This window comes from Plecotus auritus (assembly GCF_963455305.1).
Source record: "Plecotus auritus genome assembly, chromosome: 1".
NCBI lineage: Eukaryota > Metazoa > Chordata > Mammalia > Chiroptera > Vespertilionidae > Plecotus > Plecotus auritus.
The window spans coordinates 188804415-188830469 of record NC_137770.1 but is presented as its reverse complement, the minus strand read 5'-3'; the positions used below and the strand labels follow the sequence as shown (position 1 = coordinate 188830469).

The 26055-nt window shown below is 41.2% G+C and overlaps 1 protein-coding gene across 2 annotated transcripts in view; it reads left to right on the top strand.

The window, feature by feature from the left end:
• The window catches only part of AFF1 (ALF transcription elongation factor 1), a 194984-nt gene that overhangs the window by 128073 nt on the left and 40856 nt on the right, over positions 1–26055 (top strand). For both annotated transcript variants that reach the window (XM_080643431.1, XM_080643432.1), the window contains 4 exons: positions 13002–13046; positions 19034–19120; positions 20544–20580; positions 24297–24348. In XM_080643431.1, the coding sequence (XP_080499557.1) occupies positions 13002–13046; positions 19034–19120; positions 20544–20580; positions 24297–24348 (221 nt within the window). The remainder of the gene's footprint in view (positions 1–13001; positions 13047–19033; positions 19121–20543; positions 20581–24296; positions 24349–26055) is intronic.

Sequence of the window (26055 nt, the reverse complement as noted above, 5' to 3'; positions counted from 1 at the left end):
ACACCCCCTACTGGGGATGTACCTGCAACCAAGGTACATGCCCTTGACCAGAATCGAACCTGGGACCTTTCAGTCTGCAGGCTGACGCTCTATCCACTGAGCCAAACCGGCCAGGGCAACCCTTCTATCTTTTAAAGGCAGTTTTCAAGGGGAGTTGCTTTTGTTGCTATTAGAATGATTGCTTCTTTTTTCATTTCTTTTCTCGGACACCTAGATTTTGTATTCTTGAAGAGTTTAGACCGAAAGGGAGAAAACAGGAACTACAGTAAATGGGAGAACATTTGCAAGTTATGACAAATGTGGTTGAGTTATCTATTCCTTAAAACTCTCAAAAAGTTAGAGTCTTGGGCCAGGGCTCTGGATTAAAGTCAACGAGTGTTTTAAAACTTCTTCATTGCAAGTGTGAGGGGAGAAGGTTCAGAGAGAAGTATATTGAAATGGAGAAAAATGCGAGAAGAGCCACTGGCTGCTTCAACTCTTCAAAATGGGCATAAACTCACTATTCTCTACTGTTACTTTTAGAATTTGGATCATATAATCTATGAATGCTCACAGCTTTATGTTCAGCAGGTATTAGAGTACATTTATTTTACAAGCAAAGAAAATTTTCTCATTGGCCCATTTTAATACCTATTTAAAATAAATTCAAGAATAATTTCTTAAATATATATTCTCCTACCCTGCTCCTTATATAAAAAAAAGTACTGGTACCCTGGCTAGTTTGGCTCAGTGGATTGAGTGTCGGCCTGCGGACTGAAGGATCCCAGGTTCGATTCCGGTCAAGGGCACATGCCTGGGTTGCAGGCTCAATCCCCAGTAGGGGATATGCAGGAGGCAGCTGATCAGTGATTCTCTCTTATCATTGATGTTTCTGTCGCTCTCTCCCTCTCCCTCTCCCTCTCCCTTCGCTAAAATCAGTAAAAATAATATTAAAAAAATACTGGTGTTTATTGAGTGACTAAATATTTGTTCAAAACTTTGTTATTAATCATATTTTCACTTTTCTTCCGTTCAGTGAATCAGTTTATCAGATGAGTCTTGCTGGAAAGCTGATGTAATTTGTCTATACTTTCAGACCAAACTTACATACAAAGACAATGCAGGAAAAAAAAAAAGATTAAGTTTACTAGAATAACTGAATCTGATTTTCAATAGATTATAGAAGAGCAAAATAGCCTCTTAAATTTAGGTGCTCTTTGATGATAAGATTAAATAAATGACTTATAACCATTCATAACATTATAATATCAAATGAGTTGCATTTTCCCAGAATGCCCTTTGGCCCTTTTATAGACCCTGGCAAGTAATCTGGTTCTTTGTTATCCAACATTAAAGCCAAAAACAAAAGGAAATTTACTTGTTCAGAATGAAGACAGAAAGGGCAAGACCATGTTTATTTGCCTTCTCTCTTCTGTGTTTATTATAGTATCAGCAATCCCCAGGTTTGAAGCTCAGATGTTTCCTGGGAGTATAGATCCCTCTAGCCTACTGCTTCAGTAATTTTCTTTTCTCCGCCCCAACCCCCACCCTCCGTTCTGTTTTTTGTTTTTCAAAATCATGGATACCAGGAGACTGACAGCCAACACCTAGCCCAGAGGGGACTGTTGAGATGACTGCTAGAATAAGCCCAGGATAAAATCTTTATGTCTTTTCAGACATAGTGTGGATTAAATGGCTTATCTTTTCATATGGCTTCAGTTTCTTTCAACCTCATCCAGAAACTGATGGGAAGTTTTTCTTGTGATGTTCTAGTCTTTAGCTTATGCCCAACTCTGGAAAAAAAAATCCAGGAACCCTATGAAATATAGAATTAAACATGGTTCCTGAACATTGTCCTCAGATTTGATTGACACATGCACTCAAAGAAGGAGCAGCATTACAGGTTTATGTATCTATAAATCTGGTCATGGTTTGCAAAGGAACGTAATAGTGTTATTTTAGACTAAGAACCATCAGTTAATATGATTTTTGAGAAAACGTGTCTGGCTGTGTGTGTGTGTGTGTGTGTGTGTGTGTGTGTGTGAAAGGGGTGGAAACGAGAGGGAGTGGGACTCAGAGAGAGAGGGGCAGGCAGGCAAAGGCTGGATGGGGATGGAGTAAGCATGGTAGCAAACACCATCAAACTGCAGTTTAACACCACTGTAGTGATATATTTTAATTCAAAGGACACTCGTGCTTTGCATATTAATGTACCCACTCAAAAATAAAAATTAAAAATCCCTCCTAAAAAAGAGGTTGTTCCAGTAAGAATTGGTGTGGAAGGGGAGAAAGATCACATATATAGTTGGGCATTTTGAAAGAACTTGTCAGTTTATCATCACTGGAATGGTACCAATGTCTATACTTTTTTTTTTTTTAAATATATTTTATTGATATTTCACAGAGAGGAAGAGAGAGGGATAGAGAGCTAGAAACATCGATGAGAGAGAAACATCGATCAGCTGCCTCCTGCACACCTCCCACTGGGGATGTGCCCGCAACCAAGGTACATGCCCTTGACCGGAATCGAACCCGGGACCTTTCAGTCCGCAGGCCAACGCTCCATCCACCGAGCCAAACCGGTTTCGGCTATACTTGTTTTTTGTTTTTTAATATATTTTTATTGATTTCAGAGAGGAAGGAGAGGGAGAGAGAGATAGAAACATCAATGAGAGAGAATCATTGATCAGCTGCCTCCTCTACACCACCTCCTAGGGATCGAGCCTGCAACCCAGGCTCCTTGACCTGAATTGAACCTGGGACCCTTCAGTCCACAGGCTGACGCTCTATTCACTGAGCTAAACTGGCTAGGGCTAGACTTGTTTTTTTTTTAAGTTGCCTTTAAAGCAGTGCTTTTTAGCCAGTCTTACTAAATCATTCATGGTTGCTATGCCCACAGTGGGCTTCATGGGGTCTCATGTGATCTTTCATCACGTCACAATATTTTAGAGCCATAAACCAGTGATTTTCAACCTTTGCCATCTCGCGGTATGCAAACTAATTACAAAAATTCTGCGGCACACCAAACAATATTTTTTTGCCAATCTGACAAAAGAAAATAGGTATAATTGTGATTCCTTTACACTGAATGGCTATTGTGTTGGCTGTTGTCATTTTTTAATTTGACAACCTAAGGGAAAAGAAGTCTGAGGGAAATAGTCAGGTATTGAATGTTTTAAAAGATCCTGTGCACACCGGTTGAAAATTGCTGCCTTAGATCACTGAGGATTTCTGAGATCTTATTACGTGGTGGGTGATAATGGTTCACAGCCAGAAGTTAGAAAGTTGATGAATAACTGAGATGAGACATAATTAGTGTCTAACAATGGAAATTTTTTTACATTTGTTTTTCATCCAGATACTTTGTTTTTAAGTCAGTTTAACCTATCTCAGGTATTCCCTTCACCCCCACCCCTAACTTTTACACCAAGAAGCTAATTGACATATTATCATAAATAATACCTAGTGAAAAATTTTCCATATATATCAGCTCTAAATAGTATTTTTTTTAAAATATCTGTTTAATGTGACTCTCATAAGCATTGCAAATATATTAAAGTTTACACACTCATGTGATCTCAGGAAATATAGTAGTAAATAAATCAAACCAGCCCTTTGATTACTCTCCTTGTATTTGTTTTTAGGTTTATATCAGGTGTTTGCAATTATATGTGAACAGCTACTCATTGTTCTTATTTTTATTTATTTAAACCAGATCTTAAGAACGAGATCCTAGGTTTCATAATTAAAACATACCATCTTTTACTTGACATCAAAACAGAATTAGCAGAATAACTTAAGCAGTTCAGTTAATACAAATTTGAGCCATTATAAGTATTTATGTAATTTAGAAAAATAATCTGACACTAATTAAAGCAAATCACTTTGCTGATATAAAGAAAACAACTAGAAAGGAACAAACTAATTATTCATATTGATCTTTAAAGTACTAATAGTTCCAAAACACTTCCTCCTGTATGATGTTGTAAGATTATGGGCAATGATATTCAGGGATTTTTTTTTCTTTTAATTTTTAGATTTTTTTGCTTTTGTTGGTGAAAAACAAGGAGGTGATATAGTTTGTCTATAAAAGTACAGTTTACATAAAGGTAAAGTTTTAAAATATTAGGGATATTAGCTCTCATTTAAAATAATTTTTATTGAATTTATTGGGGTGAAATTGGTTAATAAAATTATATAGGTTTCAGATGTACAATTATATAATACATAATCTATATATTGTATTGTGTGTTTGCCATCCCAAGTCAAGTCTCCTCCATCACCATTTTATCTCCCCTTTATCCTTTTCTACCTCCCCCTACCTCCTTTCTCTTTGTTGTTGTTGTTGTTGTTAATCCTCACCCCAGGAAATTTTTCCATTGATTTTTGTTGTTGTTGTTGGGAGAGTGGAAGAGAGAGGGAAAGACAGAGAGAAACATTGATGTGTGAGAAACATATCAATTGGTTGCCTCCTGCAGGAGCCCTGACCAGGGCCTGGGCTGGGGAGGAGCCTGCAACCAAGGTACATGCCCTAGATCGGAATCAAACCCGGGACCCTTTGGTCTGCAGACCAACACTCTATACACTGGGCCAAACCAGCTAGGGCTCCTTTCTCATTTTAAATAAGTGAATGGGAGTGCCTGCACATCTTTTAAGCTTCCAGTATTCTCTTTCAGTGTTTATCCTAGGCAGTGGTTGGCAAACCTCGAGCCGCAGTTAGCCGCTCTGTTGACTAAGGAGTTTGCCGACCACTGTCATATACTACCCTTTACCTCTTTGCACACAATATGCCACAATTGCCTAATCCTCACAGCTTCCAACTACATGGTAACATTTAGTCTAGTCCAGTGGTCGGCAAACTCATTCGTCAACAGAGCGGCAAACCGCGGCTCGTGAGCCGCAGTTTGCCAACCACTGTCCTAGAGTATTGCTGGATTGCTTGTCTCAAGGAGACATACTAGTACACCTTTCCTTCACTCAACCCAGCCAAGCATGCCTGAGGTACCTCTCCCACCAGTCATGATCTCATGTACCTGTCACATCTAAAACTTCGCTCTCTGAGAAATTCATGTCTTTAAACTGCACTTGGGCAGCTCTTTTTTCCCCCATACATTGAGGATTTTTGTGTCCTTAAACATACTCTGTTGAAGGTGTCTGGCATTTTACAAATGGGAGCAAACACACTGCTTCCAAAACAGAGAAAAAATTTCAGAATTCACTTACTCTATAATTACTTTCTGACGAGCTCATGCTTCTGGAAATGCCGTGAGATGACAATCAAATTCATTTATTTCATAAATATTACTTGCATATCTGTATTAATCCAGAATTAGCTCCAAGGGCCTTAGCAATGCCTGGGTGGGCCTTTAATTTTTTGAAGGGATAGTTTAACAAAGTTGGTTTGCAGTTTATATAATAATACTATATATTATTTATTATTCTTTAAGAAAACTGTTACAAGTACCTTATTTTTTTTGTTTTCTAACTTATTATTCCACCTTCCTTCCTTTTTTTTTTTTTTTTTAAATGTGTACCATGAGTGTGTCCATAAATCTGTCCAGGGATTTTTAAACTTCTTATCCTAAAATTCTGGGTGTGGATACTTAGGTAGTTGCCCAAAGGGCATGATACTTCTTAAGTAATACTGCTGGCACCTTTATACCTTTTCCAGCCTGGGTAGGCACGCCCAGGCGGTATGAGTGTATTCTTGGAGTAGGCCTAGCTATCTAGGTAATTTACTGTGTGTTCACAGAATAAAGTTAATTTTATGTCAAAACCTTGTTGAGGCAGGTGTTCTGGTTTCCTCCTCTAATCCAGCGGTCACCAACTGGTGGTCCGCAGACCACTGGTGGTCCATGAGGTCCAAAAGGTTGATGACCGCACTCTAATCTGTCTCTTGGAAATACTGATTATGGCATCTTAATGATAAATGCTTGAATTTATTTGTATGGCATTAGCTTTAAAGTGTATTATCTTCTTCCTCAGAATAATCCTAGAAGGCTTTGTGTGTTTCAAATGTGACTGTTCAGTATTTAAGAGTGACTGATCAAAAGAATCCCCACCCCTGCCCCCCCAAAAAACCACACCCCTCTTTCAAGAACTATATAATCACTGTATAATCTAGGTTGGGAAACAGAGTGAACTGGCCAGCAAACACTGGGCCAGTCTCGATAGCTGGGTTTCCCAGGAGCACCTCAGGCTAACCACCAGGGCAGGCTAACCTCATCCATGCACAGTGCAGTCTGCCGAATGTTAGAGGGGCAACAGAGTGCTGAGGAGGAGGCTGGGTCAGAGGGGTGTGTCCCAGGGAGGAGAAAGTAACACAGAGGAAGGCTAATAGAAAATAAAGCAAATAGGCAGAAGGCATTTAGGTGTATTTTGAGAAAATTTTTATCCCTGGTTTTTTTTTTTTTTTAACCTCAACCTAATTTTTGTTTTTATTTACAAATCAATAATGTATTTTGTTATTCCGAATTTAAAAGGTAAAAAGATATACAGTGAAAATCTGCCCTCTCTTTTATCCCCCAGCCACCTAGTTATACTTCCTAGAAATGATTGATGGTGTGGGTTTCTAGTTTGTTATTCCCAGTGGTATCATGTGCATAATAAGTAGCTCTACAGACATGTTCTTTCTCCCTGTTATCTTTTTATTTATAGAAACTAGAGGCCCAGTGCATGAAAATTCATGCACTTGGGGGTGGGGTCCCTCAGCCCAGCCTGCCCCCTCTCACAGTCCGGGAGCCCTCAGGGGATGTCCTACTGACAGCTTAGACCTGCTCCCTGCAGGCCCTGTTCTCTCTGGGCCTCCCTGCAGCCTTGGCGGCTGGCAGGCCCTGTTCTCTCTGGGCATCCCCGCAGCTGTGGCGGCTGGCAGGCCCTCTTCTCTTCGGGCCTGCGCCATCCATGGCTTGCCTCACCATGCACACAGTCCCCTCTTGCCCACCTGCACACAGTCTCCTCCTGAGCGGTCATGACGTTATAGCGTCCCGGACAATTTGCATATTACCTCTTTATATATTTAGATGCTGGCTCATACTGCATTTTGTTTTTTTCTCTCCTCCTTAACAGTGTCATAGAGATGATCCCAAATCAACGCATGAAGAACTTCCTCATGCTTTGTCATAGCTGCTTAATATTTCTGTGCAAGTGGCATGTGCCATAGTTTTCTTAGCCAGTTTCCTGTAGATGGGCATTTATTTATTTATTTATAAATATATTTTTATTCATTTCAGAGAGGAAGGCAGAGAGAGAGAGAGAGAGAGAGAAACATCAGTGATACAGAGAATCATTGATCAGCTGCCTCCAACCCAGGCATGTGCCCTTGACCGGAATTGAACCTGGGACCCTTCAGTCCACAGGCCAATGCTCTATCCACTGAGTCAGACCAGCTAGGGCTAGATGGGCATTTAGATAGTTTCCAGTATCTTCCTATTTGCAAACAAGGCTGAAGTGAACAACTTGTGCACATGCCTTTTTGTATATATAGGAGTTGGTGTTAGAAGTCAGTTTGCTGGGCCAGAGTATGAGAAATTAAAATTTGGTGACTGTTGCCAAATTGCTGTCTTCAGAAGTTGTGCCACTTGACCCTTCCACCAACCCCAGTGTCCGATGCCTGTTTCCCCACATCTCTCTCATAGACACAGTATTGTCAGTCCTTTGTTTTTTGTTTTGCCAATCTGATATGTGAAAATAGTTTCTCAGAGTATTTTAATGTTTTTAAGGAGAAAACAATGCAAAACAATTTCCTCTTTGTCCCTAGTATGGTTTCTTAATTAAGATGTAGACTTATAATTCAGACAAGCAACAGTGTTTACTAAGTCTTTGAAGCTCTAAAAATTGGAATTGGAAACTTATTTTCGTATTCTGAGTTCTGAGACTGAACACATAACAGCAAGCAGCGTGCACTTGGTGATTCAACAAGGCGGAACGGTTCTGTGCTTCTACAGAACTTGTAATCTGGAAGCACAGAGATAAAACACGGGGTGCATTGACAGGAAAGTGTGTGCAGCTGTGGGAGCACATGCGGTTTCAGGAGGGAGGGACTCAGGGAAGGATCAAGTGTCATGCTTGACCATCATACCAGCCCTGTGAAGCCATGCGGACTGGTAATGTGCCTTCATCACCATGAGGAAGTAGTCCCAAACAAGTTGAATCTTATCCAGGATTGCAGAGCCAGAACTAGAATTCAAGATCTGCTGGCTTCCTTCCTCAACGTGCTGCCTTTGTGCTCCCTGCAGTTCCTGGTTAGTGATAACTAAGCCTTTTTGAGAATTGCATTGTTATAAAAGTGCTGCTCTGTTGAAACTTGAGAGACTTAAAGCACAGTATTGCGAGAGCCTCCTGGTCTCAGTGGTGAGGTCTGTTTCTTCCATCCAGCTGTTTTTAGCTTATTAAAACATACCATGTCACACTTAGAAGACATTTACTACCATATCTTATTTTGAGTTCATATTTTATTTTCAGTGCACGTCCCTGTGATTACACAGTGTCATTCCAAGAGGAGTGAGGAATCAGACCAAGGCCAGCATTGCTGCCGTTTCAGGTCTGAAGTTTCTGTACTAAGGGATGTATATAGAGCTATGCGTACCTTCACTGCAGTAGCTTTCTCCCCCTGCCAACCTAATGAAGTTGCATCTTACAATAGATGATACCAAATGGAGGAAATAATAGTATGGAAAGTGTTGAATGCAATATCAAGTATAATATGTGTCCCAATAAGTAGCTGCTATTATTTTTTATTTTTTTAATTGATTAATGAGGGTGGGGAGAGAGAGAAAGAGAGAGAAACATCAATATGTTGTTCCACTTATTTATGCATTCATAGGTTGCTTTTTATATGTGCCCTGATCAGGGACCAAACCCACAACCTGGGTGTATCAGGACAACACTCTAACCAATTGAGCTACCTGGCCAGGGCCACTGCTATTATTTTAAAATATTGCCTAGAATTATGGTTCTTGTGTTAAGGCCAGACCCTACTGGGGAAATGAGGAGACCTCACTTAGTACAGAACTTCAGACTCAAAAAGGCAGCAATGCTGGCCTTGGTCTGATTCCTCACTCCTCTTGGAATGACACTGTGTAGTCATAAGGAAGTGAGGTCTACACACAGGACCCCAGGAGGGGAGCGCTGTCTCCTTTAGGAACCTGGACACTGAGGGTGGGAGACAACAGGGACATTTGTAGTTGTAAGTGTCCTGCAAATTAGAGCCTTCTGATTCATGCAACTAGCATAGGTTTTTGTAGCTGCTTTTTATCATCCCTTATTCTTTGAGGACATTTTACCTGAAGATCTTCAGCCTAAACTCGGCTGTGCTTCAAGGAGACTGACCCTTTACTCTATGGCCTCAGTGTTAAAGAGGGGGCCTGAGTGGGAGTGGCAGCACTCAGCCGGAGAGCCAGTGGGGAAAGTGGATTTTACAAAGGGATTAGGCCATAATGGTGTGTTGATCCACCCCTCCCTTTTTGGAACGTCTCCTCCCAGTGGCAGACTTGGAGGTGCCAAGGTGTACTTGATTAAACAAGGCAGCCTGTCCTTCCAGATCTTTCTCTGCAAACACATTTGAAATACTTATATACTAGTTTCATTCTCTGAATTGATTGGGGGAGGAGTAGAGCTATGAGTCTCAGGTAGATGGAACATAAAATGGGCTCCTACTTCTTACCTCCCTCTTTTAAGTGCAGTCTTAAAATGTATCTTGTACAGTATCATTACCTCTAATTCTCTAACTTACTTCAAACAGTTCAGTGTAGATGGGGCGGGTAGAGAAAACTATAAAGCAAACATGGTAGAATGCCAACATTTGGGGAATTCAAGTGAAGGGTTTGTGGGAATTCCTTTTACTATTTTTTAATTTTTCTCTTAACTATGAATTTTCTAAAGAAAAAATTAAATACATATCTTAGCATTTTTCCCATGCAAACACACATATTGACATTATTTGAAGTCTGCACAGCATGCTGCTGGGTGTACTGTAAAGGTCTTTAGCTGGATTCCTGTTGTTGGTTATTGATCATTTCTGGTTATTTGCCATTATAAACAGTGCCGCTTAGAGATCTGTAAATATGATATAATCTCAGGTATTTGAAATGGCATCCCCAAACCCTTTTGAAACACTCCCACTTCCGTAATGGACCTCATAGGAAAGTTTACAGTAAATTAACCAATTAATGCTTGAACCTAGAACTTATTTAGAATTTTTAATAGGTTATATGGTGACTGTTTAGCAATATGTGTCTTATTCTGATACTAATAAACACTAAGCCAAAGAAAAATTTCTTCATTTTTGGTTCATCTCATGTAATAAAAATTTAGGCAAAAAAAAAAATCTTTTAATGACATGAAACATCTTGGCTATGTGTTGACCACTGGAGTAATTATGAAGATTATAAAGTTTTGTAGTGTCCTGAAGTGTCCTGTAGTAGCTTTTTTACTTCATTCTGTTGGAAGCAGTGGGCAAATCTTTTTTGCCCTAATTCCAACATGCTTCACTTTTTCATTGATTGCCAGAGTTTTCAAAAATAAAATTTTAAAAATTGATTTGAGGGAGAGAGAGAGAGATTTGTTGTCAAACTAATTTTGCATTCATTGATTGATTCTTGTTTGTGCCCTGATGGGGGATCAAGCCTGCAACCTTGATTGCTGCGTATTTCACTGGATTCCCCTTCTCATTCCAGCAACAGGTAGGATGAGGGGACTAGTCAGTACAGTCATATGCTCTGTTCTATTAATTCACCTTTACTTCTAATTATTATTTTTCTTAATGATGCATGTGAAAAATTGAGACCATAGAATATAGTTACATTTGACCCTTAGGTCAAAACAGCACTTACTTTGCTAAAATGTTTGGTTACTAATGCTTGATTCAGTTTTTAGCCTTCCCTTAATGGTTTTGAAAACAAAAAGTGGGTGAGCAGGTCTAGTTGTTGACATGCAATAATGTCTGAAGGCAGGTCAGGTGGGACCAGCAGATAAAAAGGATATCCATGATTTTTTGGTTATATTCTAATTTCCAGACCCTTTCTCAAAACTAACAACTGCAAACATTTCAATAAAACCCATTCCATATAATAATACTAGAGTCACGGTGCATGAAAATTCATGCACTGGAGCGGGGGTCCCTCAGCCCGGCCTGCCCCCTCTCACAGTATGGGAGCTCTCAGGGGCGGGAGGCAACCCGGTGATCAGGGAAAGGCGACACCTGGTTACCTGAGCCTCGGGTGGCCCTGGGCAGCTGGGCAACTGCCACCTGAGGCTTGCCTGCACCTCGGGCTGGCCCTGGGCGGCTGAGGGGACTGGGGGACTCCAGAGGCAGGTGGGCAGAGAGGCCGGGCCTGCCTAGGGGTGGGTCCGGCCTTGCTGTGCGCCTGCCTCCCCGGTGGGGCTGAGGGGATTGGGCACCGCCATCTTGTGGCTGTGGGTGCCGCCATCTTTGAGGGCGTGACAGTCAATTAACATATTTTCTCTTTATTGGCTATGGGTGCCACCATCTTTGCAATGGTGTGAGGGTCAATTAGCATATGCCTGCTTTATTAGATAGGATACAAGCTTTAAAACCTAACCCAGGCAGGTCAGATTGCATTTGAATTTTGACATGCCCATTAGATTCCATTGCAGAACACTGTGAATGTTGTATGTTCTTTTCCTTTTTTTTTTTTTTTCTCGTTCCTTAGAATAAACTGGAATAAGGGAAACAGTTTTATAAAACTCTTAATTCAGGCACTAGCAGCCAGTGCTGTATTAAATTGCATTCAAGTTAGGAACAAGAGCCAGGAAAAGAGCCCTTTTCTGTCTCCTCTAGCTGTGAGTCAGATACTGCACCCAGTTGCCTAGAGCAGATCAGTGCTTTCTGCACAGCAGTGACAGCAACGGGCGGGGCTGTGTTGTATGGAACTTGCCCAGGGCACTTGGCTCAGGAATTGACACACATCAGAAGTTACTGTTCCTTTGAAAACCATGAAGTCATGGGTTTTGTTTCATGTCTCTGGTTAAGGAAAGGTTTGGTTTGGTTTTTTCTTTTTTTATATTTAACTTTTCCATTTACTCTGCACTTAAAAATATAAAGACTGTAAAATGATATTTCCTAGACATTGTCTGTGTGGTAGTTCTACCAGCAGCAGCCACCGTTTGTTTAGCTGGAAATAAAGAAGAGGTATAAGTAGTGGATCTTTTCTCCAAGACACTAGGTAATCTCTCTCCTTAAGGTCTTTCTCTGGGGAAATACTATACATGTGTGTTTGTGTGTGTACATACATACATATTTGTGTGTATATGTGTATATAATATGCATATAAAAGGTCAAAATGATGAGTAGGGCTAGAGGCATTTAGCTTTTTTAAAAAATATATTTTTATTGATTTCAGAGAGGAAGGGAGAGGGAGAGAGTGATAGAAACATCAATGGTGAGAGAGAATCACTGATTGGCTGCCTCATGCATGTCCCCCACTGGGGATCGAACCCGGGACCCTTTGGTCTACAGACTGACGCTCTATCCACTGAGCAAAACCAGCTAGGCGAGACATTTAGCTTTAAAATGAATTTTTGGCAGGTTAAAATATTGCCAAAAAATCTATCCTTAATTGGAGGTGGCCTCCTGACAGTGTGGGTGTATACTAGTACTAATGTGGGATCATTCACATCTTCGTGTTAATATAGCTTGGCTCACTGGACAGATGTTGCTATGAAGGAGCAAACTGTGACACTGATTTTATCTTTCTGCCTCTACTTTTGTTATATTCGTTATTCCCCTAGATTTAAGAATATACTAATTTTCTTTACTATATACATTTTCCATTGGAAACTTCTGACTTGGAGCCCATAATTAGTACCCCATGATTAAATCAGGTTACTCTCTTTGTCTTATTTCATCTGGAACGTGTAGTTCCTAATATTTACCTAGTAAAAGGTAGGCCCAAGGTGATTCTACTTAAGAGAGTTGCTGTGTTAATACCTTCTCTACTAATACTCCAGTTGTGTTTGTTGTTTGTGTGTACTAACTTTTTCTTTTTCCCATTCACTTTCAGCAGACCTTCTCCAATGAAGTCCATTGTGTTGAAGAGATTCTGAAGGTGAGTTCATTGTTAATGTTTCTCACTTGAAGAAATATTTAAGTAGGCAGGCAATGTCCATTGACTTTGATTGTGAAAAGTTGCCATTTCAAACCCCTTTAAACAGCCCCACCTCCACCCCAAACATCTCCAGAATCAAAATTAACCAGAGCAGTAACAGAGGGATTCTAGGAACATTATTGAACTCTTTGGCAGATTTTATTAATAAAAATGAAGTCTTCAAACTGCAAGGCTTGTGTACCAGAGTTTTGAGATCTCTCTCTCTCCAGTTTTGCTGGTTGTCCATGAACACCCAGGAGAGTTGCCCAATTTTGGGGGGAACTCCCTGCATGGATGCAGTCAGGGAGGCACCAGCTGTTTGGTCTACACCTCTTGGTGGTTCATAGGTGACACCTCATATTTGTATCTTCAGGGAGATAAAATATACACTTTTTAAAGGGGGAAAAAGAAAACCAGAATCTTTTGACCTTGGAGGAAGGCTTATTCTTTGCTCTTATCGAGTGTGCCATGAACATTTGTGCTGCTTCTACAAATACAAATATATCAGCGAATCCATTATCCATTTGCTCAAGTTTTATTTCACAAGATTTCTTTCTAGAATTTCGTTCCGGGGGGAAGGGTAAGGGGGTCCCCCTCATGAACCAGCATGCTTTCTTTTTATCAGAGAAGAATTATGTAAACGTTACATTTTTCATTTTGGCTTCAGTTTCCAGGAAATCTAATACTCAGATATAGTAATTGTAATAATTGAGAGTTTTATTTCTCATTCTTCCTCTATGGCTTTTAATTTCCTTCCATGTGAATTTTAATTATATTCTTGCTTTGTCTTTAAGTTTTCTAATTTCTTTTTTGGAAGTAAGAAAGAAATTTATCTGGCACATGTACTTACTAATTTGTATTTCTACTGTGCACTGTTTTTCCTCAAAATATATGCTTACCAAATTTTTTTCTTTAATTTTTAATTGTAACATATTAAGTGAGGTGGTGCTGAAACCAGTAATTAAGTATATTGGTTATCTTCTCACTTGTAGGGTTTTAATAAAAGTAGCATCTAACTAGATGTTCAGAAAATATTTTTGTTTTACAATCTTTTGTCCCCTACTTTTGTAGTTAGGATTTTCTTAGAAAAAACATACCGTTAAGAAAACATACTTTGTACTGCTAAAAATGAGAATTTTTTTTTCAACCAGCAAGTAAGATTAATAATAAATAAGACATTTTTTTTAAGGAAAGATTTTTTTTAATATATAATTTTTTATTTCAGAGAGGAAGGGAGAGGGAGAGAGAGTTAGAAGAAACATCAGTGATGAGAGAGAATCATTGATCTGCTGCCTCCTGCATACCCCCTACTGGCGATCAAGCCTGCAACCCGGGCATATGCCCTTGACCAGAATAGAACCTGGGACCCTTCAGTCCACAGGCCGATGCTCTATCCACTGAGCCAAAGCAGCTAGGGCTAAACAAGTTATCTTGATTACATTCCATTTTATGCTCTCCCTCTGGTATTTCTGAAATTATTTGATCTGAGGAGTTATAAAAACAACAAATTACTTAGTTAGAAAATGGCCTATTTATTTCCAAAGTAAATGCAACATTGTAGATTAGTTGCCTCTGCATATGCCCCATGCTTCTCTTGTTTCAATGTGTGTTACTAGTATACTAGGGGCCCCGTGCACAAATTTGTGCACTTTAAAAGGAACTGTGGGCCACGAGGCTGTTGTGGGCACAGGGGTGGGTTGCAGCCCATCCTCTGTGCCCCTGCCTGACCCCTCTGGCTGCAGCCCTTGGTCCCCTCTCTGCCAGCAGCCCAGCTCCCGCTGCCACCACTCCCACACGCTGACAGCGCTGGCCCCTCTTGCATCCGCTGATGGCGTGGAGTAATTGGGGCCAGTGCCAGGAGCGGGTGTTAGCGGGGCCAGCACCATCAGTGGGTATAAGGAACAGCTGCTGCCCCAATAGTCACTCAGGAGCAGGGGGAGGCAGAGATCGGGGCCAGCAGCTGCCGCTCTCACCCACTAATGGTGCCAAGTGATCAGGGCCAGTGCCAGGCGCTGGCAGCGGGTGCGAGCGCCAGGCAGGATCGTGGCGTGCAGGAGCAAAGAATTTTTAGTAACCACCAGAGGCTCGCCCCGATGACAGCGACCAGTACCCCACCTTGGTCTGGCATCCCTGCTTACTATTCTGCCATGGCTGACGCCTGCCATGTTCCACACTCTGCCGCCTGCTGCCAACACCTGCCATGTTCCACGCGCGCCCCCTGGTGGTCATTGCACATCATAGCAATCGGTTGTTCCATAGTTCAGTCTATTTGCATATTAGGGTTTTATATATATAGATACTACTGTTGAGTCCTTTATCTAGGATGATGATATTTGACCACCAGATGAACACTCTTAATTTAATCAGCTCACCCATCCTCCCTCTCCTCTCACCCAATATCACATTAAGGTCTTACTTGGAAATACCTGAAAGTAAATGGTTAATATAAGCAACAGGTGTGTGTTTTTACTTGGAACTTATAAAATGGAAGCATGTCCTGGCCTAAAGAGGCTTTTGTGTGGTGGAAACTTACAGTCTGTCCCCTTCTCTTCTCCTCTGATTGTGGCCTCAGTTAAGTCTTGTGTCCTCTCTGGGTCTCAGTTTCCTCATTGCTAAAATGAAGGCTCTGGGCTAGTAGATGATCTCCAGGGTTCATTCCAGCTCTCACTGTCTGATGTTGATCCATATGCTTTCCTCTTCCTCATGGTTCCTATTCTTACCTGATACTAGCAATTTATGAAGGTTGCCAGGAATCCTAACAAATCTTTCTGTTGGTCAACAGAGACAGTAAATAGTCTCTAACAGAGAAAACTCAATCATGGAAGATACTCTTTGGTTCTCCAGGGGAAATATTAAAGATGGAAGTGTTTTTAATGAAGGGGAAGTGGTAGCCTATAGCTTCTCCAGGCTGATGGAGTAAGAACATAGCAGACAGACTCTGCTAGAAACCAGGAATTGGTCATGTACAAGGGACCGTGTGCAATGTGCCCTTAGTGGGTGAATGGAAATAGCTCAGGTTTGTGTAGCCTCTTGGGAGAATGCAGTACTTGTAGTACTTATGTTAGTGCAGCATTCCATTGACATCGGCACAGTGAGTGGCTACACTATTTGTTTGTTCCTTCATTCCTTTGCTCAACAAATGTCTGTTAATCTTCAAATACTTTTCTAGGCATTGGGGATGCCATATGAATAAAAGTCCTTGCTCTCATGGAGGTCATAGTGGGGAAGATGAATATATAATAAAATTCCAGTTAGTGATAAGTGGTATGAGTCCTGTAGCAGGCAAATGAACAGATGACTAGGCAGAGGAAAGAGTGCAAAAACCTTGAGATGGGAACAGGTTGGCGTGTTACAGAACAAGAACTAGACATTGTGTCTAGAGCAAAATGAGCGAGGTGGCGTGTAGAGCGGAGACGGCAGTGGTGTCACCCAGGACAGGACTGAAACAGTGCCAAGTGTTTTACCCCCACTTATGTGATAAGTCATTGCTAAGGCGGAGCAAATTTGTGGCCTTGTGATTCTTGGCAGCTTCCTCTCATGGTCCCAGTTCTCCTAAGGCCTAAGTCCTCTCCTGAGCTAGGCATTCAAGGCAGTCCATAAATTCTTTCAGCAAACCACACATTCCAACTGCCTAATTCAGTAGCCAGGACAGCCCTAGGCAGTGACAGTACAATGGATGTTTTCTGGGAATAATTGGTGATTAACTGTCATAGATTGGAATTCTAAAGAAATTGGAATTTTAAATAAATTCTAAAGAAATTCTTGGAATTCTAAAGAGATTCTTGGAAGACTTAAGGATGGTGCTTTCAAACAACTTCTCAATTAATTATTATATGTTTTTACATTGTAGCATTATAATGGTCCCATAGCTTAAAGTATAGTCAAATAAATAAAACGGTAAGGAGCTCTCTTTGGTGCAGAATTGAAGTTCTTCAAAAGCTGGACTATTAATTAAAAGTTGTAATGCTTTTAATTTAAGTGCTTTCTATGCATCATGTATCCAAGCATTTTACATAAGTTACCCATAACACTTTGAAAAATTAGTGGTTTTAATCTACCTGTTATTGAGAGCTGAGGCTCACAGAGCTCCAAGAATGCAGGCTCACCTGGCTGGTGAGGGTAAGTCAACATCAGTTACTCTGCTTATTACTGTGCCAGGCCATTTCTGTCAATTCTGGGGCTGTAGCGACTCAGAGAGTGGCTGTGGGGACAGGCCAGGGGAGATGCGAACTGAGTTTGGGATTGGAAATAACCTACTAGAGCAGTGGTTGCCAAACTCTCGGACCTCATGGACCACCGGTTGGCAACAGCTGTACTAGAGCACCATGTTCAGCTGTGGTGGGGATCCGTGGGCGATTCTGTGGTCATAGAGAGGTTGGTCAGCACTTTGAAAAGAATGAAGTGTTGCAGTACACAATGTGTTATGCAGAGGAGGAGGTATTACAGCCTGGTCTGGGGTGGTCAGCTTGTTGGTAGAGGGTTGCCTGTCACTCCTAAGCCAGTTTGCCAGGCAGGTCTGACACACATGATGACATGAGCAAGGGAGCATCCTCTAAAGGAGTCACTTACACATGCTTGTGTCTTTCCACAATGCCAAGTTTATTAGGGAGACCTCCCCAGTAAGCCAGCAGAGTTACAGGCAGGTAGAATGAGCAGAGCGAGCATCCAGTGCAAAGTCCCGCTCACTGGTGGTGTCTGCAGTGGAGAGGTGCATGTAGGTCTCAAGACAGGCAGCTACAGGGGTGCACCTGTCGGAGTGGGATTCGGGCAGGGCTCCAGGCGTGACTGTGGTACATCAAGCGCCTGGAGGTCGGAGCTCTGAGTTCTTAGAGCCCCAATGGGCAGAGGTCCCACTCCATATCAATATTCATATGAAGGACTTATCCCAGTGTCCAGACTTGTAGTTTTGGCCGTCCCTGTTCTCCAGATCACCTCAGTCGACATAGCTCTTGACATAACTGGCATGGCTGACAGTGACTTCAAGTTAGATTGTCAAAAGTGTTCAAAAAGTCCGCTCTGCTCTTGGCCAAAAATGTGGGAATTGGTTTTTTCTTTTAGACTGGGAAGGCAAGAGGCCCATACCCTGTGCTGTCAGCCACTGGCTTCCTTTCAGTCATTTTGGAGCTCAGTTTTCTCATTGGTAAAAGAGAAGGTTGGAGTTAATGATCCCCCGTGCCATTTTAGCTCTTTGACAAAGTGTGTGTGTGTGTGTGTGTGTGTGTGTGTGTGTGTACATATTTGTGATTGGACACCTTTAATCTGACATTGTTTTTAGCAAAGTAAAATATAATTCATGAATGTGCTTAGAAAAAATTCATGTCAAGGTAAATATATTAATTTGTAAGATTTAGAAACCTTGCCTCTATGAGTAAATAAAAATTAAACTTCTGTTCATGGAAAGGGAGGTAATTTTTTAAGGCTCTCTCCTCCACACTGTCCTTATGTACTAGTAGTGTGTATCAGGGAAGGGTCAAATCCATTAAAACTCTCCCAAGAGGAACAAGTGACCTAAATTACTTGTTTGCTTAAGTCAAACAGGAAAGTTCTTCTTCCTTTGAACTTAAATAATTCCAGGAAATGCAATAAAGAAGCTTAGGGAGAAAGAAAGCATTGAGCAGGGGCTCCGCTTTCACAGTTACATAAGCTCTGGTAATACCTACACCCGTGTGTACGCTTTGCAGTATTCAGAGTGTAGACCATTCCTGTGCTATGCTCTTGTTTTTCTCCTTCATGCTGATTTTTTTTCTTTTCAGTTTTGTAAGTTGGAGATCTTTAGCTTTTGAACATAGCCCATTAAGTAGGAGATTTTTAAAACGTAAATGAAATAACTTTTAGTTTTACTTTTTCATTTACCATCAATCCACCCTGCATTGTTTAAAAATTAGCTTCAGTAGCAATGTGTTCTATTTATAATTGGCTTTTTCTCCCCTCCCCAAATCTCTTTCCAGGAAATGACCCATTCGTGGCCACCTCCTCTGACAGCAATACATACGCCCAGTACAGCTGAGCCCTCCAAATTCCCTTTTCCCACCAAGGTAATGCCCTCAGTGCCACAGGCACTGCACCCATAGTGCAGTCTGAGGATTGCTGTGAGCCAGATTAGTCAACTGCTACTTGTTGAACTCTTTGGCAGTTACGTTAAAATTACAATTAACTTGACTTCTAAAGTGCTTCATAATGCTTTCAAACACTTTCTTATCCAAATTATGTCTAATTTTTTTATAATAGTAATTGTATAGGGTTTTGTAGCTTATGAAAGCATTCAGTACTTTCCAATAAATCCTCTCATTTGAGAGTCATTTCCTAGAGATAGGAAAACAGAGGTACAGGAAAATAAGTGAGGTGGGTTGTCTGGTTCCTAGTTTAGAATGGAGATATATACATTTACACACATACATACATACATACATACATGCATACATACACCTTACACTACTCACATTTCTTAAATTTTCTTAAAGTTTAACATGATCTGCTACACTTGTGCTGGTTTCAGAACAAGCAAATCAACAGCTGACAGATGTTTCTGTTGCAGTATTTATGAGCAGTGAAATAACATAAAAATACTACCATTTTCGTTTGTGGGGGCTTGTACTTTAGGAGAGCCTTCAGAATGCAGAAATACCTTTAGATCTGTGTTCTGTCTAACCTGATATATTATTAATATACTAGATGCCCAGTGCACAAAAATTTGTGCACTCAGGAGGGGGTCCCTCAGCCCAGTCTGTGCCCTCTTGCAGTCTGAGAGCCCTCGGGGGATGTCCACCTACCAGCTTAGGCCCGCTCCCTGGGGGATCAGGCCTAAGCTGGCAGTCAGACATCCCTCTGGTTGCCTGGGAGATCTCAGGGGATGTCTGCCTGATGGCTTAGGCCCACTCCCCATGGGTATCAGCCTAAGCCACAGTTGGACATCCTTAGCACTGCGGAGGAGGTGGGAGAGGCTCCCACCACAGCCACTGCACTCTCAGCCATCAGCCCGGCTTGTGGCTGAACAGAGCTTCCCCTGTGGGAGCGCACTGACCACCAGGGGGCAGCTCCTGCGTTGAGCGCCTGCCCCCTGGTGGTCAGTGTACATCATAGCAACCAGTCATTCCGCTGTTAGGATCAATTTGCATATTACCCTTTTATTATATAAGATTATAGCCATTCCTTTCCATGGCATTGTTTTCAAAAGAGGTTATATCTTCTCAAATTAGTATTTGCCACATTTGATACTTGACATATTTTCTAATGATAGTTTTTTAAAAAGATGATTCATGTTTAAAGTAAAATATTATATACACTTTGTTTTTAAAAAAATCTTTGCTCAATACTGAAGGAAAAATAAACTAGTAAAAAAGGAGAAGCAATAAAACCTATTTTGTATAAAAATTAGACTTATCAGTGGTTAATAGATTTAGCCATGATGCAATCTTAATGTTATAAACCTTAACTGGAGATTTTTCTTTTTCTTTATAGGATTCTCAGCACATCAGTTCTGCAACCCAAAACCAAAGTAAGTAAATATGTGGAACTGATTATTGCACTGGAGAATGAAGCTTGGTTCTTACTGTTTTGATATTAAAGAAAAAAAAATCATTAATGAAAAATGCCCAGCAGAGATGAGGGGTCCTGTGTTGAAAGAATGGGAACGCAAGATCAATATAAAGCTGCTCTTTAGGTGGAATTTCAGATTGTTGCAAAGAGTTCATGAAGCTGTTTTAGTAAAGTCCTTAACAGATATTTGGTATTACCTGGCATGTGATCAATATCTTAAATAAGATTCTCAAGCATTATAATCCAGGAATTGTATACAAGGGTGGGCAAATATAGGTTTACAGTTGTGAGTGATACTCTTTTGATTTGATAAAGCTATTGTAATACTCATAGCCTGCATGTCTTTCCATGTGAACAACTGTAACCCTAGTTTTGCTCACCCCTGTGTAGGCCAGGTTGGGATATTTTGTATGGTTCTTGTATTTCTTTATACAAAAGTAAGAAAATTTTATAAAGAATATAGCACACAGCTTCTTTAGCCCCTCTATATGTATTTGCCATATAATTAAATTTTTAACCCCTTTTATGGATTGAAAATACTTGAAAATTCAGGGAGAAATGGAAAAAAGCTAACTTTATTCATCTCTTCTCTTCATCAGTAATTTTGATAAATTCTTTTTGTCCCAACTACATGCAAGGCATTTCATACCTTACAAAATTGATTAGGGTATTTGCAATCATTTAGTTTGTTAATACTGTGTAGTAGGTGCCCAAGTTCTAAAGTTTTAGTTTTCAAAGAATGGGAACCACAGTAGGTTGTGTGTCGGGAGAGGGAGCGCAGAGGTAGATGTTCCATGGAGGTGACTCTTCCTTCATCTTTTCCACCTCATTCTTTTTCATCACTTGCATTTTCCCTCTTGATTATTCTACCATTTAAATTGGATGTGAGGAAAGTAAAAAGATGAGAAAAGCAAGAAACCGAGCATCCTTCCTCTTGAGCAGTGGTTCTCAACCTTTCTAATGCCGCGGCCCTTTAAGACAGTTCCTCATGCTGTGGTGACCCCCAACCATAAAATTATTTTCGTTGCTACTTCATAACTGTAATTTTGCTACTGTTAATGAATCGTAATATAAATATTTGTGTTTCCCAATGGTCTTAGGCAACCCCACAGGTTGAGAACCGCTAGCAGGGTTGCCTAAGACCATCAGAAAACACAGATATTTACATTACGATTCATAACAGTAGCAAAATTACAGTTATGAAGTAGCAACGAAAATAATTTTATGGTTGGGGTTCACCACAGCATGAGGAACTATATTAAAGGGTCGCGGCATTAGAAAGGTTGTGAACCACTGCTATAGAGCAAGGCCGGAAAAACTACAGCCTGCAAACACAACCTATTCTGCAGCTAGTTTTTGTACAGAAGATTTTTTTAGGACACAGCCGTGCCTGCTTATTTATTATTAAGCCACAAGGTGTAGCATGCAAAGTGTAAAATATACGTCTGACCTTTACAGAAAAAGTTTGCTGTCCCCTGCTCTAGAGATACTGAATAAGGTCTTGCAAAGAACTGACCATCTTGCCACAGGGTTATATAAAGTAGCAAGGTAAAATGGACAGAAATCGATGGCTGCTTGGGGAGATTGGGAAATCTTTTTTCTCAGCATCTTGGCAGCTGAGGCAGAGAAGCTAGCTGGTGGAGTGGTGCGGGACTGCAGGTGGGCCGCCAGCTCAGCTGTGGACAAGATTGTGGTGCCCCTGTACCCGCACTTGTTGGCTGCCAGCCATGCAGATTCTGTGCCTCCCACTGGGTTACTCACAGCTTGATGGCTAGCTCCTGGTTTAGAAAGGCCTACTCATCCTTTAAATGGATTTCCCCTTTGAGCAATATAGTTGAAGATGGACCAGTAAGTGCTTCCTTGTCCTGGTATGGGTATCCTCTCAGCATATGGGCTCATGCGGGCCCATTTTTTGTTTCTCTGATGAGAAGTTTCCTGTAGGTCTTGGCTCACCCGCTGGTTACCTTGGTGTCTCACTTGTTGCCACCACTTGTCGGTGGGTGTTCTGTGGAACCTTGTTTACCTTTGGGAGGATGTGGTCTGTGTGGAGCCTGGTTGGACCCTAAAGGGGTCTAGTTGTGTGTTGGATGAAGAGGGAGTAGAGTTTATATGGATATAGCTTTCGGAAAAGTAAAGTTTGACATATATTTTTCAAGTATGCCCAGCAAGATAATTCAAATGTCTTGAAAGGGATCTTACAGTTTTGTAGAGTTCAGAGTATAAGTGTAGGGATTTTACTCGTGTGTTCACATCCACGTGTGGGAACATATCTGCCTGCGGATAACAGAGCCTCATGAGGCTGAGGGCCAGTCAGCATGATTGGACAGGAGTCCCTGCGCATGGCCAGAGGGTGACCCTAGCTCCTCTCATTTGTAGTCCTGACCCTGACTTTCTAGCTGGAAGGGGAAGTAATTAAAAAATATTATGTAAGAGCTGCTGCCACCGTGAGGATAAAGTGATTAATTGCAAATATTCAGGGGTCCACATGACCTTTGTGAAAAATATCATTCACTCTTGCCTAAAGGCATCCATATTTCCACCCCACTCGAGTCCTGCTTCAGGTCCCTGCTACCTCATGCTCAGACAGAATCAGCAGCTTCTTAACTGGTTTGCTGCCTCAACAGTTGACGTTTCCTGCTCCCTTCTAGGTTAGCCCGGGTTGCACCCCCAGAATACTCTTCCTGAGGAGTAGCTGCATCAAATCCCTGTTTAGACCTTTGTTAATGTCTCATTGCCCAACAAATAGTCATAACTTCCCACCCTGGCCTTCTGAGCCCTCCAAAACCTGACTTCCACTTGTCTTTCCATGTCCTTCTTCACCGATTCTCACCCCAGCCTCACCCTTTCCAAATCTGTGCCCCTGCTACGCCTCCACTCTGCACCTCGGTTCACAGTGCCTCCTCTGCTTGCAGATCTTCCTCACCCTCCTGCCAGGAATTCTGTCGGAATCCCACCCACCCTTTGTGACACAGTTCATGGGGTTCCCTTTCTGATTTGCCTCCTTTAATCAACTGAGGGGCCATTCTCTTAATTCCTGGGACAATTACTTTATGATCAATTTGTGTACTTAATCTCACACTGCCTAAGGTTGTATGCATTTGTGCTGTTTGATGTCCCTCAGTCAACTCTAAGCTCTTTGAGGACAGGGTCAAATGCCCTGAACATCTTATCTATGAGACACTCTATAAATAGCTGATGAATATGTAAATTGTGGGGGATGTTGAATAATGGAGGGACGAGAGGGAAGTTTGGCCAAGGACAGAGGCTGTAAATGGAGTGCTAGCAAATGACTGATACCTGAGGGGAAACCAGGTGGGGGGTGAGAGCAGCTCTGCCCTGGTGCTTCCGTCTGAGCCCCCCACCAGGAGAGTCTCCTGGGCATCCTTCCTCTGCCGGCAGTACAGGGTGGCAGGGCCTGCTGCAGGCAGTGCTTTTCAGAGTGCTCTCACTTCGTTAAGGGTTTTTAACTTGGAGCAAGCCCTCCCTCTAGAAGTAACATAAATAGTGATGGGATCATGCCAAGTGCAGTGTTTAGCACCCTGGTGGACAGAATTTAAATATACTGAGTGTTTAGGTGAAAAAGGTGAGGGAACACCAAGAAAGAGAATTTATAAGTAAAAAACTCATGAATATATGTCACAGTGTTTCTCTAATCATTTTTCCCCTCCCCCATAGAACAATATGATACATCTTCAAAAACCCGCCCTCATTCTCAGCAGGGAACATCGTAAGTAAAATGCTTTTGTTTATTAAAAGTTTTTAATACAACATTGTAATTTCCCATGTAAATATATTGCTTGGATTTTTTTTTTCTTTTCCTGTTTTCACGTAATGAAGTTCATAAAATACTGCATTGTAGAGGAAAGAAATGACCTACATTTATACTTGGATTAAGTTGTGTTGAAGTGTTAGGCACCATAGGAGAGTTTGATAAGGGGTTTTCTCAAAAGAATGGCATTTGAGCCATAATTTACATATTAACTGGAAAATAGAAGGTTTTAGCTGTATAAATTTTAGTCTTAGGTAGCTTTAGCTTTTGGAAACATCTTGGGGGGTATGCACAATTTAAGATTTGCTGTCACCTTTTTAGCCTAGTTTTACAGAATGAGTCCTACTGCCCAGCTGTTCTTTATTAAGGCCAAGGAAGTCCGGATATATTTGGGTTTTTGGAACAATTTAAACTACATAATAAAGATTTTTAAATCAGCATTTTGACCCAGTTTGTCATTTCTTGGTGATATTGAACTAATAGTTCTTTCTTTTCACACACCTAGAAGTGGTGTTTGGGGACTAAGTGAGAAGGCCTTTCTCTCCTTAGGAATCTAATCAGTTATTAACGATGTGGGCTGGCTAGTCTCAGGTTCAGGTTGAGACTCCCACTTTCTGCTATTTTCTGGGCATACTATTTGTTCCATATATTTTGGAAATGGGGATTACTGTGGAATATTTTAAAAACTGTATAGTTGAGATAAAGAGGTAATTTTGTCTTCTTACCATAACTGAATATGGGACCAAGTTAAATCACCATCCCCAATTGCCACTGTTCACTTGATGCAATCGGTTTTCATTTCTCCATAGCAAAATAAGAAAAAAAAGAACAATATAATGAGATATTTAAAAAGTAAATTTATTATAGTTTAAGGGATGGATTTATGTGTGTGTGTAATAAAAGATCTGTTTCATTTGTGGTACTGGCAGAAGGTGAGTTTTTGCTTGTTTTTATTGTCCTGTACTAGAAAAGCAAATTGAACCATATGTCAGTTACCCTCTCCCCTTTTTTGTTTTTTGCCTTTTCCTTTTCCCCTTTTTGTTTTTTTCTTAAAGAGAAAAAATGTCCTGGCTCCCAAATTTTGAAGTCTAAAATCACTTTCTTAGATTAATTACATTTAAAGATGGAGGTTTTTTAAGCCAGTTGATAGCTGGGTAGAAGATAGAAACCACAGGTCTAAGGCCCACAGTTGTAATGACTGTAACTTCCCCAAGGTTTTTACACCTTGTGCTCTTTATAATGGCCGGTAGGAGAGCTCTTTAGACCATAAAAGGCCCTGGCCAGTGTCTGGGGGGGCGGGGGGGGGCAGTGAGGAAGAGGGAGTTGAAGAGCTTGCCTCTCACTTGACAGTAGGAGTAGAAGGGAGGAGCTCTCTTGGAAGTGAGTGAGTGGAGGCAGCAGCACCAGCAGAGAGCAGCTGTGTCCCTGGGCCTGTGAGGAGAGGAAGAAATGAGGCAGATCTAGGCCTAAGAAGTAGCTTCAGGTGGAGCAGATTCCCACCACGGTTTCCATCAGCTTCTGGGCTTAGGTCAGGGGTGGGCAAACTTTTTGACTCGAGGGCCACAATGGGTTCTTAAACTGGACCGGAGGGCCGGAACAAAAGCATGGATGGAGTGTTTGTGTGAACTAATATAAATTCAAAGTAAAGGAGCGGAGGGGAGAGCA